The sequence below is a fragment of the Crocodylus siamensis genome, chromosome 3, assembly GCF_052110815.1.
Source record: "Crocodylus siamensis isolate JL-2025a chromosome 3, ASM5211081v1, whole genome shotgun sequence".
Lineage (NCBI taxonomy): Eukaryota > Metazoa > Chordata > Crocodylia > Crocodylidae > Crocodylus > Crocodylus siamensis.
The window spans coordinates 68390832-68404239 of record NC_143397.1 but is presented as its reverse complement, the minus strand read 5'-3'; the positions used below and the strand labels follow the sequence as shown (position 1 = coordinate 68404239).

Genomic DNA, 13408 nt, shown 5'->3' with positions numbered 1-13408 from the left:
ACTCATTACTGCTTTCTCTCTTAAAGTGACCCCATCAACTTGAAATCAAAGTAAAGATATCTGAAGAGTAGTGACATTAAGCCCTCCCTGAGCCTTCCTGATCCTGGGATGCTCTCTGGTCCCCAGGATAATTTAAACCAGAGCTGTCCAACTGGTAGCCTGCAAAGGGTTAACCTGCAGCTCCAGGCTGCTGCTGCCGCCTCTTGCTCCAGCTGCAGCAACAAACAGGGTCTTTTGACTCCCCCTCTCATCCCCCAGCTTCTGCTGCTTGACCCAGCTCCGGCAGGGTGTGGGGGATGACACAATCTAAAATGCTTGCTAAACCAGCAGCCTGGAGCATTTGTGTGTCAGGGTGGCACAGGGGAACCTGCAGTGGTGAGGCAGGGCACTGTGTTGCATGGGGACAGTGGGGTGCCCACTCGTGCGTGGTACAATGGGGTGGATGAGTGCTTATGGTACAGCAGGTTAAGCAAGCATGCACGTGCATTTGTGTACAGTGTGCAATCCCTGCTCGTGCTGGCCCTGGCTACAGAGATGCTGGACAGCCCTGATTTAGACTTCTCTGAGAGCTCATCTCAGCTGCTCTATGGGCCACAGAACTGCCCAGAATCTTTGCAATGCTCACCCCAAATTAAAATCTAAATTAAATCATTATAGGGTTACTAGTGAATTATCCATCAAGAATGACCCAGGGGGGTGGGGGTGGGAATTGAGCACCGTTACCCACCACCCCGCGCTGCTGCGACCTCCCAGCAACAGAGGGGAGAAACTTGCCCAACCATCCCCTCCATCCCTCTCCACCAGCAGCACCACTGGCTTTGCTCCCCACTCCACTAGCCCTGCTCCTCAGAGGCGGCAAAGTACCACCATGATGGCGGGGACAGAGCAAGGGAACGAGGCCAGTTCCCCTCTGTCCCCCACCGTCATGGTGGTGCTCCATACAACCAATGAAACAACCAATGAAACAACCAATGAACCAAGTGAAACAACCAATCAGAGTGCTCTAAGAGCGTTATGGACAGACACACTAAGCCCTTTATTATATAAGAATATTAAATTATCTGTAATTATTATATTAACTTATTACGTTAAACAACATTATACAGTCTTATAATCTCCATTAACCAGTTAACTGTGCAATGCATGTAACGTATAACCGGGGCCTGAGAGAATGCTTTCCACATGGCTTGTGCTGAGCATTCTTCCAGAGCTTTTAGATCACTTCATGGTGCTCTGGTTGTTCTAGTTGGCAAAAAGGTGCCAGAAAGGATGGGGGAAGGATTTCATGCTAAGTCTGAAGATTTTATGTTTATTTTTTCTTGGCTTTAGTTTTTTAAATGCTTCTCTTTCCCTCACTGCTGTGTGAAAGACTGAAAAAAGGAAATACCAGCCTGATGGTACATGGGAAACAGTGAAACTGACCATATCCACATTCCATCAAATGCATGTAAAAACCAGTGTTCTGGCCTCTCTAGCTCAGGGACGGGCAAAGTGTGGCCTGTGGGCTAGATCTGGCCAGCAGTGGACTCCATTTCCCGGCAGCCCCTGCCTGCATGGCTGGGGCCAGTCTCCATGGAGACCCCAGATGCAGCCACGCTGGCAGGGCACATGGCAGGGAAGGGCAGGAGGCTGCTCTAGAGCTGCTGGGATCTTGTAGCAGGGGCAGCTTGGCCTGGGCCTACGGCAGAGCCATGATCTGCTGCCTGCATGCTCCGGGCAGGGGCACACAAGCAGCAGATCACAGGTCTGACCCAGCTCCTTGCAGTGGTGACAGACTGGTCCTGAGCCAGGGCAGAGCTGTGATCCACTACCTGCATACCCCTGGCCCAGAGCCTGCAGGCTGCAGATCGTGGCTGTGCCCTGGCCCCGGACCAAGCTGCCCTCACTACTCCGGAGCAGAGCCCTGCCCTTTCCTTCCATGCTCTCTGCCAATGTGGCTGGGGTCAGTGTCCATGGCAACTCCAGCCTTGGGCTATCACAGTGCAGTGGCTGGGGTCTCCATGGAGACCAGCCCCAGCCATGTGGGTAGGGGCTGCTGGGAAATGGAATCTGGCTGCAGGCTGGATTCATCATTTTGCCCACCCTTGCTCTATCTTATATCCTCCTTCTACAAATAATGGTCATAAATGGGTAAAAAGATTTTTTAGGGTGGCGGTGTTTATGGGTATGTGAGATGTGTACAACTCCATGTGTGAATTCCAGGGTGTGTGAGATGTGCACAACTCATACTGCAACAGATCTAGTGCAGCCACAATAGGTAATAATGTCACTAGATTTAACCTCAAGCTACTCCTATTTTGACATCTGCATGGGAGAAATATTGAAACGCTCCATGTGTATTTATTTATTATTGTGCCTTTGTCCTATTCTTTAATGGTCCATTAAGCCAGTTGCCCTAGGAAGATTCCAAAATTTTATTTTATTCACACCATGTATAGAAATGCTACATTTAGTTATGAATTGCTCACCTTGATTCTTCAGATTCTGTTTCATCAAAAGACCTGCAATAAAGAGGCACACAAACTGGGTTAGGCTGACCTGGGTGAAAGAGAGACCCTTTTTTCTGGTCAGTGGCTGTGAAATGCAAGGCAATGATTATGGAAGAAGCCAGGATTTTACAGTGACCATAGCCTGTAAGTGACAACATCCACTTCACTGTAATAGATTTGCATGCATAAATATTTGGAAGTGATAGGGTACAATTCCCCTGAGGGATATTGGGTGACATCATTACCTACAAGAGAGTAAAGTCAAGTAGCTTGTCCCTAAATCATTAAAGGTGGTATATTTACATTTGGGTTTTTTTGGACCATAAGATTAGAGCATTCATATACCTATTGACAGTAACATGACTGATATCTCTACCCTGGCTCTAAGTGGTGTATATTTTATGTGATACAAGTAAGTTCAAAACCATGATATAAGTGTGTTAAAGAAATATTGAATACATGGAATATGAGCAAAGATTTGCAATTCAAAACTCCCCCTACATTTTGGAATTACCATGATAGGATTTTGTAAAAAAGGTCAGGGTTCAGATCATGAGATTTTATGGAAACACCCTTATTGAGGAATAGAAAATTGCTTTGCATCTCCTTGTGTAGAATTTCCTTTCCATTTTTATGTTATGGGATGGGGGAAGAGTGTACTCCTTTTTGGATGTAAGCAAGTACATGATCCACACACCCTGTCCAAAATCTCTGGTTCCACCATAGGTCTGGGCAGCTCTGAACCAGGGGTGGGCAATTATTTTGGGCCAAGGGCCACTTACTGAGTTTTGTCAAGCCATCAAGGGCCATATGACAGGCAGCCAGGGGCAGGTAAATATTAATCTTCTAAATCATTTAGGGGCCTCACAGGCCGGATAGAATGACCTGTCAGGCCACATCTGGCCCGCCAGCTGCATCTTGCCCACCCCTGCTCTGAACTCACTAGTAACAGCATAGTAGTGTTAGACACTTTCTTGACCAGAGCTAGGTTTTAAAAGCGAAACATTCAGCCCCATGCTAACCCCTTTATACTAGATAAAAGGGGCCACGAAGGTGTAAAGGGCCTCCAAGAGCCTGGATCCAGCCAAGGAGGGACTGTCCTGGTGTAGGAACTGTGGAATATAGACAAAAGTCCATCTTCTGAGACCCTCAACCCCTTCCAGGTAAGCCCTGACATACCACGGAAAGGGCTGCAGAGGCAGAAGAGGACTGTTCAGAAGCTGAGGCCTGCACAAATTCCTATGGGCAGCCAGACTATGCTGCTGGAAATCAGGCATACCCACAGACCTGTCTAACTTACTCCAGGGACTTCTCTGCCCTTAGACAGGTGCTGGAGAAGACTTTAAGCATAACCATGGCTTAAAGTCTCCTTAGCCCTCTCCTCTCTTCTGAGTTGTGATTTCAGTACTCAGCCTCCTTGAGGCATAGCAGAGAATCATAGCCAGAGGTCCCTTCCACACAATCTAATTAAAGCTGGATAGAAACCAGCTATAAAAGTTGTTACACATTTTCAAGTAATAACATTGTAGCTGGTTGGCTTTTATTATATTAAACTTAATATAATAGCTGGATGGACATTTTTATGGCACGATAATTATTGTGTATGTGTGGCCAGTCTCAATATGTTACACAATTAACATATATGTAATGTATGGCAGAGGCCTAAGATCTTAAAATGTTACACAGTCTCTGCTCTACTTAAGGGAGGCTGCCAGTGTGCATTCTCCTGCCTTCCATTCACTGTCTCTTTCTCCCAAGATCAAGCCAGGTAAGGCCTTCCTTACTATGGCCAGTGATGAAGCTGCCACCATAGAAATGACTAAAGACATTCCCTCATTAGGAGACTGGGGGAGTGCAAGCCATGCAGAGATGGTAGGCCTCCATGTAAACAAAAGCATATTCCAGCTGTTCCACAAATTAAGAAATGTAAAACAAGAGCACCCAGATGAGGTCACAATGCACTGGATGTCTTGTGTCAATTTCTTTGAAACACCTGGTGAAAGGAATTTTAAAAGATCATTTAAAAATCCCATGTTTTCTATTAATCTCATCTACACCTGTTATTCCTTTTGCTTTCAAAGGATATGCAATAAAATGCCACATCTCTGTCTTTGTACAGACTGAATTTTGTTTTCTCAGCTTTTTCCAGCCATGTAGATACACTCAAAACCAAGAACCTGATTCTCCTTTTAATTATAATGGCTGTTTAATTATAACACCAAGTTCATTTTAAGTCAATGTAGTTACATGAGTACAGATTTTAAAAAAAAGAGAGACCCACAGCCCTAGATGTTTTTCTATTTATTAGAGCTTGAGTTCTTACCCACAACTTTCTGCCTTTGGCAGAGAAGGCACGTGACGAACATTGAGGAAGTCAAGCAATATTTTGGGAAGCTCTTCGTTTTCTAAAATTATGGTCTGCAACATAGAAAATATACAGCATAATCAAGGTCACTCACAAATTATATGATTGTCCAAACTGCCAAAAGCATCTCCCATCTGCTAAAGTTATTCAAATTTCTCTCTCATTCTTTTTACTTATCACTTGGTAATTACAATATCTACACAAAATACAGTTCTTTATCAGTTTCATAATTTTGCTGCAGCAAACATCTTCCAGTTTCACAGTCTCTGCTTCTAAACCCTTAGATAACTGGGGATCACTGAGAAGGTCTTTCTGTGATGAAGTTATCAGTTCCACTAAATGTCTACTAGAAGTTTGAAATTTCACTACTGGCACATTCATTCAGAAATATAATTTTGTTTTTGTTGCTCCTTTCAAATAAAGCAAACAGCAGCTTACACTTAATGACCTCAGTTACTTCATTTCTAGTAACAAGAAAGAATCCCATCCATCATGGCAGTAGGAAAAAGGAAGACTCCTGTGTGTTCAAGGGCCTACTCAATTTTGTTAATGCACAATTTAGGGAATGTTAACAAGGTGAGTTGTTTGTTTGGCTTGACAGATCAGCTTTCAATGCACTGGTCATATCTATATTGTGATCACTAATGGCAAAGACCTGGCCTAAGAACTGTGTTGACATGCCACACTGTTCTCTAACAATACAGCAAGTGCTGGAATCCCATTCTGGTACATTTGTTTTTCACTGAACAAATGACTTCTAATTTTATTAATAGATTAGTAAATGAATTAACAGTAGATGCAACAGAAAATGGGGAATGGGATTTTTGATACACTTTCACTTATAGATATTTTTTAAGAATGTGAAAGATTTCCTCAATGTTTAACCACATGTAGGGCACACTCAGTAATTACTCTACATTTTTCTTTTAAGACAAAATGGTTTATAAGTGCATGCCACACCTTCCTGTAGGATTAAGGCACTGTTCACGTCACACATACCAGTGCAATCTCAACTTGTCACTTTGCGTACGTGCACAGCCAGAGAAGAGACGAAAAACAGAGTTGTTTCTCTGAGCAATTCTTCATCTTACAGCAGTGGTGCTCAACCTATGAGTGGCATAAGGTCTGTCTGTGGTCTAGATCTAGTGTGTAGGGGCAGTGTGTGGCTTCAGTCCACAGGTGTGATCCAATGCGTCGGCTTGACCCTGCATGCTGGATCTGCCTGCAGTGTGACTCTAGGCACCTGCCCGACCCGGCATGTCAGCCTGACCACGCACAGGGGCAATCCAGGGCACAGGGCCAGGTCACTTGGACCGTGGTGCTCTCCACAGGTCTGGAGATTTGGCAGGGGGGGACCAGTAGAAGCATTAATTGACGCAGCGTAGGGAGCAATTAATGCTACTACTGCTCCCCTGCTGCCAAATTTCCAGACTTGGGATAACCCTCTGGACAGGATGACTTGACTCCGCAGAATCAGGATAGAGGTTAAGCACCCCTGTCCTAGAGGCCTTATTCTGCAGCTTCATATGTAGATGAATAACTTGACTTGCCTTAGTTATGTTTGCCTATGGGTACAGATGCACATTCTTTTTGAGCCAATTCAAAAGGGGAGGGAAGACTCTTGCTTTCAACCAGGCAGCGGCTAGCTGTTACAGTCTAACAGTTACATGTGGACAAGCCAGGAATGATATAAATGTAGCAAAATCTACTTCAACATTGCTTCCTTAGGGGTTAAAGATGGAGCAATTTTGCTACACTGTATCTATCACTTGGCTTGTCTGCACTTAACAGATACTGCACACTCCAGATTAGCAGTTTCCATTTGTAACATTCCCCTTTTGGAAGTGCTTCAAATGTACACCTGCTCATGCCCTAAAGGAAACAACCCTCACAAGTAGTATTACTCATGCATATGTTGGGCTTGCAAGATCAGGACCTAGGTTAGGAAAACAACAATAAATCACAGGGTGAGAAAACAAGAAGCAAGGCTGGGCGATAGGAGGAAACATCACACCATACCAGCTCATGCAGGAGCTTATTCCTATTTAATGTCTTCTTTTAAACTTAGAAATAAAAATAAAAGGAAAAGGAAAAACCATTTCATCTCTTTAGTTAAAGTGATGCAGCAGTATGTGAGATCAACAGCAAATAACCATTTACATAACTAATAAGAAGTTAGCAGTCATATTTATGCCCAGAAAACAAGGATGGACTTAAAAACAAAATTAAGTTTAAAAGAAAATGTGCAAATCAATTTCCTTTTCACTTGTCTTCCAAATCTTCAGTTCAGGGTTTTATACTTCTCTAACAAAAGGTGATGTCATTACTAACATGCACATGTACACATGTGCACACAGAAATCAAACCAGGAGCACAGCTCTTGAACAGTTTTACTGCATATGTTGTTGGTGACACAGTCTTACAGGACAGTAAGACTCTTCATATGGCTCTGAAATCTTGCCAGGTACACAGCCTCTCAGTTCATCTTTAAATGAAGATGCTGCATTAAATGCCATTTCATTTACATTCTGTGGAATCAGCACTCTGCTGCTGCAAAATTCATCTTGCTCTGCATTCAAGTTATACATGACAGAAGGGCTGGGTGGGGGGATGCATATTCAAAAGGTATGTGAATTGCATGATAATGTGCACTGTTTGTGCAACCAAAACACAATTTATTCAGTTTAGCACCACAAAAGAATTGTGGTGCTTCTAAGAGCTGCTTCAGGGCATCCATAATTTAGGCAAGTTCCCTTGGTTCTAGTTCCTGAGTTCCCATGCATATAGAGCATCTTGAGTCTCTTGTCGAGGTTGGGTGCTGGTGTAATATAGGAGAGAGTAGTGGGGGAGGGGCATGTCATTTAACAAGAGAGGCTGTCCAGGTGCTTTTAACAATTTCAAAGCAAGCTTATGTTAGAGGTATAGCAAGGCAGCTCCAAGAAAAAAATAAAAACTGGTATAATTTCTTCTACCTACAGTATAGTTTCTAGGTAATGCCTTCTCAAATGTTATACAAGTATTTTAAGGAATTAAGGAATAAATCAAGACACTACAGAATTATACCAACTAGGGGTCAAATTCTCTGCCAGCTTGCCCAGCTCCACTGACTTCAAAATAGTCTGCTGAGAATTTACCCCTTTGATTTATGTGCTACCAAACTGAAGGGTTGGTGAAAGAAGAGGAGACCAGGAAACAAGACACAGATAAGAAATGTAACAATTCTAAGTGTTGCAGCATTGTTTTTAGTCATTCAATTAAAAAAAACCCCAAACCTTAAATCATAAGGGGCAGGGCAATGACAAGTAACTGTTTTTACCTGGAATAACTCATACCATCATACATTTTAGATTGTCTTATTTTAAAAAATTATATTTTTTCAAACCACATGCTCCTTAACCTTTCAATGCAAGATTGGCAAAAGCAGTACCAGCAAGAACCTGTTTTGTCCACATCTCTAATAAGCGACAATGTGTACAAAACGAGTCCATCTATTAGTCAGTATGTAGCAGCATACTTTAAAAACAGAAGCATTCCCATCCACATGGTATCTCTGCAATAAACTCCAAAACAAATCTGTCAAAGAAAAAAAAAAGCCCTGACAATATGGTTATGAATTTTTCAAGAGTCCATTGAACACAGCTCCAAAACTGGGTTCCCATGCCATCAGCTTAGCTGATTGAAGGGACAGATGCAGTACATCTACTGTCTTCTCCAGCATGGTAAAAGAATTATAATACTTACAGCAAATGTTTTGGGAGTAACTCCAGAAATATATATTTTCAAATTACTCAATTCTACCTGAGCAAAAAGCATAAGCACATTTTGATCACAAATTTTAAAAAGCTGCTATCAGTTATGACCAATAAACTACTACATGCTCCCCAAGACTATAACACTGAAAAGCCCAGTGTTTACACCACTAGAAATGTCTTTTTTATTGAAAGGGTGCAATTATCATTATGTAACACAAATCGCTAAAATCCCAATTTTTCTACCTTATCAGCTTTATAAAATCATGTTCCCTGAGGATGTCATTGATTAGTTGCACATGTTCTTTCAGTGACATCCGAAATACTTAATTGTCAGTTATCTTTTCTCCTTCAGTAAGTAAAATATAGTCACAAAATTGCAGAGGGACTTGTTCTGCCTTAACCTTAGCTAGATGCCATCATGCAGTGGAAAACAGTGCTAAAATATCACAGGATAATGCTCTCCAACAAGGGAGACATATAAACAGCATAATGATTTCCCACGAGTTTCCTTTTTAGAAAATTGTCACTAAAGCCAGTATAAATGGTGACATATCTTCACAGAGGACACTGTGAAATCGAACACTGGCATTCTAGTTAGGTCCAAACCTACTCATCAGCCAATTATAACAGTAACTGAACATCTTTCTGAAAACTTGGACAGGACCACTTCGCTAACCTTCCAAGATCACACTACAACAATGCATTGTTTTCACTGATTGATTTTTTTTTTTTTTTAAACAAAACAGTTTTAAAAATTCATTTCTTGCAATCATCTTTCACAGTTTCTCAAAACCCATGGACTACCCTTTAGTCAGAAGAGTCAGTGCAGTGAGTTAAGTTGCAAGGTTTCTTAGAGTCCTTAAAACCTTTTCCATTCAGTCTAGTTTAGTTTGAAATGCCGCACTGTGAGGGTGAAAAAGTTCATGACAGTTTTTCCTCTCTTCACAAAGAAGAATGCTTCACAACACCTAATTCAGTGGTGCAGTTAAAAATGGGGGAGAAAAAAAAATCAATACATCCTAGCTACAGTAAGTAGGCTGGAGTGTCAGTCTCCACTGGGACTAAAACCTACAAGCTTTTAAAGCGCTTTACAGTCCATATTCTTCTATTTACCTTGCTTGCAGCAGCTGCTTACCCAGGCCCATGAAATGCACAAGAACATATTAAACTAAAAACCAAGTAGACTAGATGAACCAACCAGACTTCTAAGAATGATCTCTCCTTTTCCTGAAAAAGTAATAGCAGATGTGCTCCTGCTAATCTTATCTAAATGCTTGTGATTGCTTGCTTTTCCATAGAATGGTACCATATTAAAGAATTTCACATTTTTCCAGGAAAGGCATTACTGTATATCATCAACAAGTTGCTCATTTACAATTTTATTGTATGTTATTATCAGAGCAGGTCCTCCTCCCCCCAGATGTTCAATAACATATGGATTTATAAGTATAAAAGGAGGTATTAGCACACTTAACTGTCAGGATACAAATGCAAGAAACATAGCTAATATGCCCAAAGAAGTAGAAGTGATGCCGAATGATGAATGAAACCTAGCATGTATATATTTTTCTAGATGAAGTGATTCTCACAACTGGAATGTTAAGTGAGGGGTTCTATCTGTAAAGGAGACCTAGAAAAGGAACAAAAGGTAGAGAGAGGATATCACCTGCCAAAATATTTACAAACCCCAGAGATATATAATCTGATAATTAAGAAGCTTAGCTGTAATATACTGTACTTTGAGTTAATTTATGACAGATGGAAAATAGACTGAGGAACTGTGGTTGAGGGGTGAGGAAGGGGCAGCAGCTTATTCAGATTCCCTAGGAGTGGAGAAGAGCTGAAAAATTCCTAGACCAAGTATTGCAGTCACAGTACTCTATATTTATGGGGAACGTTAACTCTCAAGACATCTACCGGGTGTTGAGTATAGCTTGACATCTATCAGAAAACGCCAAAGCTATGCAGAGGACAATTGAATTAGAAAGAAGAACAGCCACAGAAAGGCAAGACAATTGCTAGGTCTACAGTAACGGTGAGCTGAAAAATAGTGACCATAAGCTACCTTCATAGTTATACTCAGTACTTACCTCCTTTCAAAGCATATTACAGAGATAAATTATTTTACTTGGACTAAATATATTAATGAGTCCTGTGATAACTTCATCCTGCAGAAGATTAATTAATTTCAGATTTCTGGCATCACTTTATGCTTGTGACTGTATAAAGGCCGTATGTGTAGGTAATATGGCCATTATGCCTCATTTGTAATGAAATGTACAGTATTGTAAAATATTTTTAAAAACATAAGCAGCATGGCACAATGGATGAAAAATATTAGTATCTATGAAAATAAAACATAAGAGTAATTTAAGAAGAAAAAAAACTAAGGTACAATTGCTCTGAAAAATAAAAACGAAGGGAAAACAATTCAATGTCGCTTCATGATGGACTGCTCAAACATTGGAGGGTTAAAACATACCTGTAACAGAAATGAAGTAGTCAGTGGATCTGAATGGTGAAAAATGGAAAAAGGGGAACATAAGATTAAATGAGTTAATGCTAGTCAGAAAGGGTATACAGGAAATAAGTAACAAAGGAAGTAGGCCCATTTATGATGACAAAAGAGAAAATCAGCACTGGGCACATCTACACGAGATACCCTAATACACAGTAGCCTACTTTCCTATGCATTAGTGTATCATGGCAAAAACCATGATAATGAGCTAATACACAGTAGAATTAGTCTAGCGCTCACTAAGCATCACAAAAATTGTTCGCCTTTGCTACTGTGCATTAGCGTGGGCTAATGCAACTTTATACAGTACTTCATATTAGAGATACTAAACTTAATGCGCAGTAGTAAAGGCTCATTAATGCACTGTAGACAGGCCCACAGATTCTAAAATGGCTGAGCTACCAAAGTGTGTTTTAAAAGTCAATGAACAATTAAGACAATAGACAATTAAGAAGTAATTAAGATCATGCCAATATCATTGTTGATAACAAGCAGGGAAAATTCACTGCAACCTCCTGATGACCTCACACGCAGTAGGTATACTGTATACTGTTCTCATCACCTTCATGCCAACAAGATGTTGGGTGGCATTTAGAGAAAACGGACAAGAATGACAAGCAACTATTTTATAAAGGATTAAAACAGGGGTGTCCAACCTTTTTGAATGTGGGGCCAGATCATGAACTTTTTACCATCCAGTGGGCTGGCAGGAGCGGGCGCTTGTGTGGCCTGTCCAGTCTGACCATGGCCTGGGGCTGCAGGGGTCAAGGGGTGCCGCCAGTCCCTGTTGTGTCCTCCCTGCCACCTGGGCAGCCTTGAGGATGCTCCCACACCTTGTTTCCTGGGCTCAGCAGTCAGGGGGACATGTGGGGACTGTACAGGGGGGTGTGCGATGTGCAGGGACACCCCCCTGCTCCCTCTCACCCAGGCCAACCCGAGCCTGAGCCCAAGCGGCAGGGGTCCCTCCCTCCCTGGGGCACACAACTCAGCACCGCCAGCATGATGTCTGTGGGCGTGGGGAGGCGGAAGCGGTGCCAGCTTCCTTCTTCAACAGCCACAGTAGCAGCAGCATCTCCTGCAGGCCTGGCCACAGCATCCCTCTGAGCCAGCATCCGTGCCCCCTGTGCCACCTGCCTGCTGCACCGCAAGCTGCTCCAGCCCACGCATCCAGCGGGGCGCAGCACAGGGTGGGGCTGGCATGCAAATGAGGAAGGGAGGGTTGGGGCGAGGAAGGGACACAGTGAAATGAGGGGGGAGGGGAGGAGCCTTACTGCATCGGCAACGTTAAGCTGATGCAGTACATGTGGGAAACTTGTCCCTTCTCCAGCCCTTCAGCAGCCATTAGGAAGCTGCTGAGGGGCTGGGGGAGGGATAAGGGGTGGAAATGAAAGTAAAGTATTTACTTTTGTTTCCCATCGCAGCACCGCAGGCCTCAGAAAATGGCTTGGTGGGCTGCATGGTGGCCCGTGGGCTGTATGTTGGACAAGCCTGGATTAAAAGAATTGCCTATATGTTACATACAAACACACTAAAGCAAAAGAACATTATTTAGACTGCAAAGACACAGTTGAAAGTTACGAAATGCCAGATTCATGGTTTCTCATGCAACTGAATTCTATCTCCTGTGTTCATCCTGTGCATTGGAGGAGGCAGAGGATGATGTTTCAAAGGGAAAAAACAGAGTAAGTAATTACAGAAGATATCATAACGCATACACATAAGAAAGACATATTAAGACTTTAGACCCTTAAGAACGAAAGAAGACTTAGTTCCTTAAAAATTTAAGGAATACTTAGTTCTGGCATTTCATAACTTTTAAGTGCTTGACTTTTCAACCCAATGCTCTTCTAATTCTCCTTTATTTATTTATTGGATACAGTTACCTAATTTTTTGTTGTTGTTTTTTAATATGTAATTGCACCAACCTCTTGACCACACATCACTTATAGGATTAACCCTAAATCTACAGCATTGCTGCACATATTTCCAACACTTGAACTGCAGAGCTCAGTGTACTAGGTACCTCAGGGGCAGGCAAAATATGGCCTGCGGGCTAAATCTGGCTCACCAGGCCATTCTAACTGGCTTGAAGGCCCCCTCCAAAAAACAATTATTACTGGCCTGAGGCTGACCCTCTGAAAGCCAGCGGGAGGTGGGCTTTCAGAGACTGCGTGCCATTGGACTGGGTAGGCTCTGTTCTTCCACCTCCGTGTGGTTCCTGGCACTCTAGCTGGGAGCCCCATGTGGAGACAGCAAGTGTGATGGCGTGTGACTGGACAACTGG

The 13408-nt window shown here is 42.5% G+C and overlaps 1 protein-coding gene across 3 annotated transcripts in view; it reads right to left on the bottom strand.

The window, feature by feature from the left end:
* SNX24 (sorting nexin 24) overlaps positions 1-13408 on the bottom strand; it is a 141729-nt gene that overhangs the window by 6454 nt on the left and 121867 nt on the right. For all 3 annotated transcript variants that reach the window (XR_016441236.1, XM_090038460.1, XM_090038461.1), the window contains exons 4-5: positions 4813-4907; positions 2469-2501 (exon numbers count right to left, since the gene is read on the bottom strand). Coding sequence is in view for 2 of the 3 variants with exons in the window: in XM_090038460.1 (XP_089894586.1) it covers positions 2469-2501; positions 4813-4907 (128 nt within the window). In the remaining variant the exon portion in view is untranslated. The remainder of the gene's footprint in view (positions 1-2468; positions 2502-4812; positions 4908-13408) is intronic.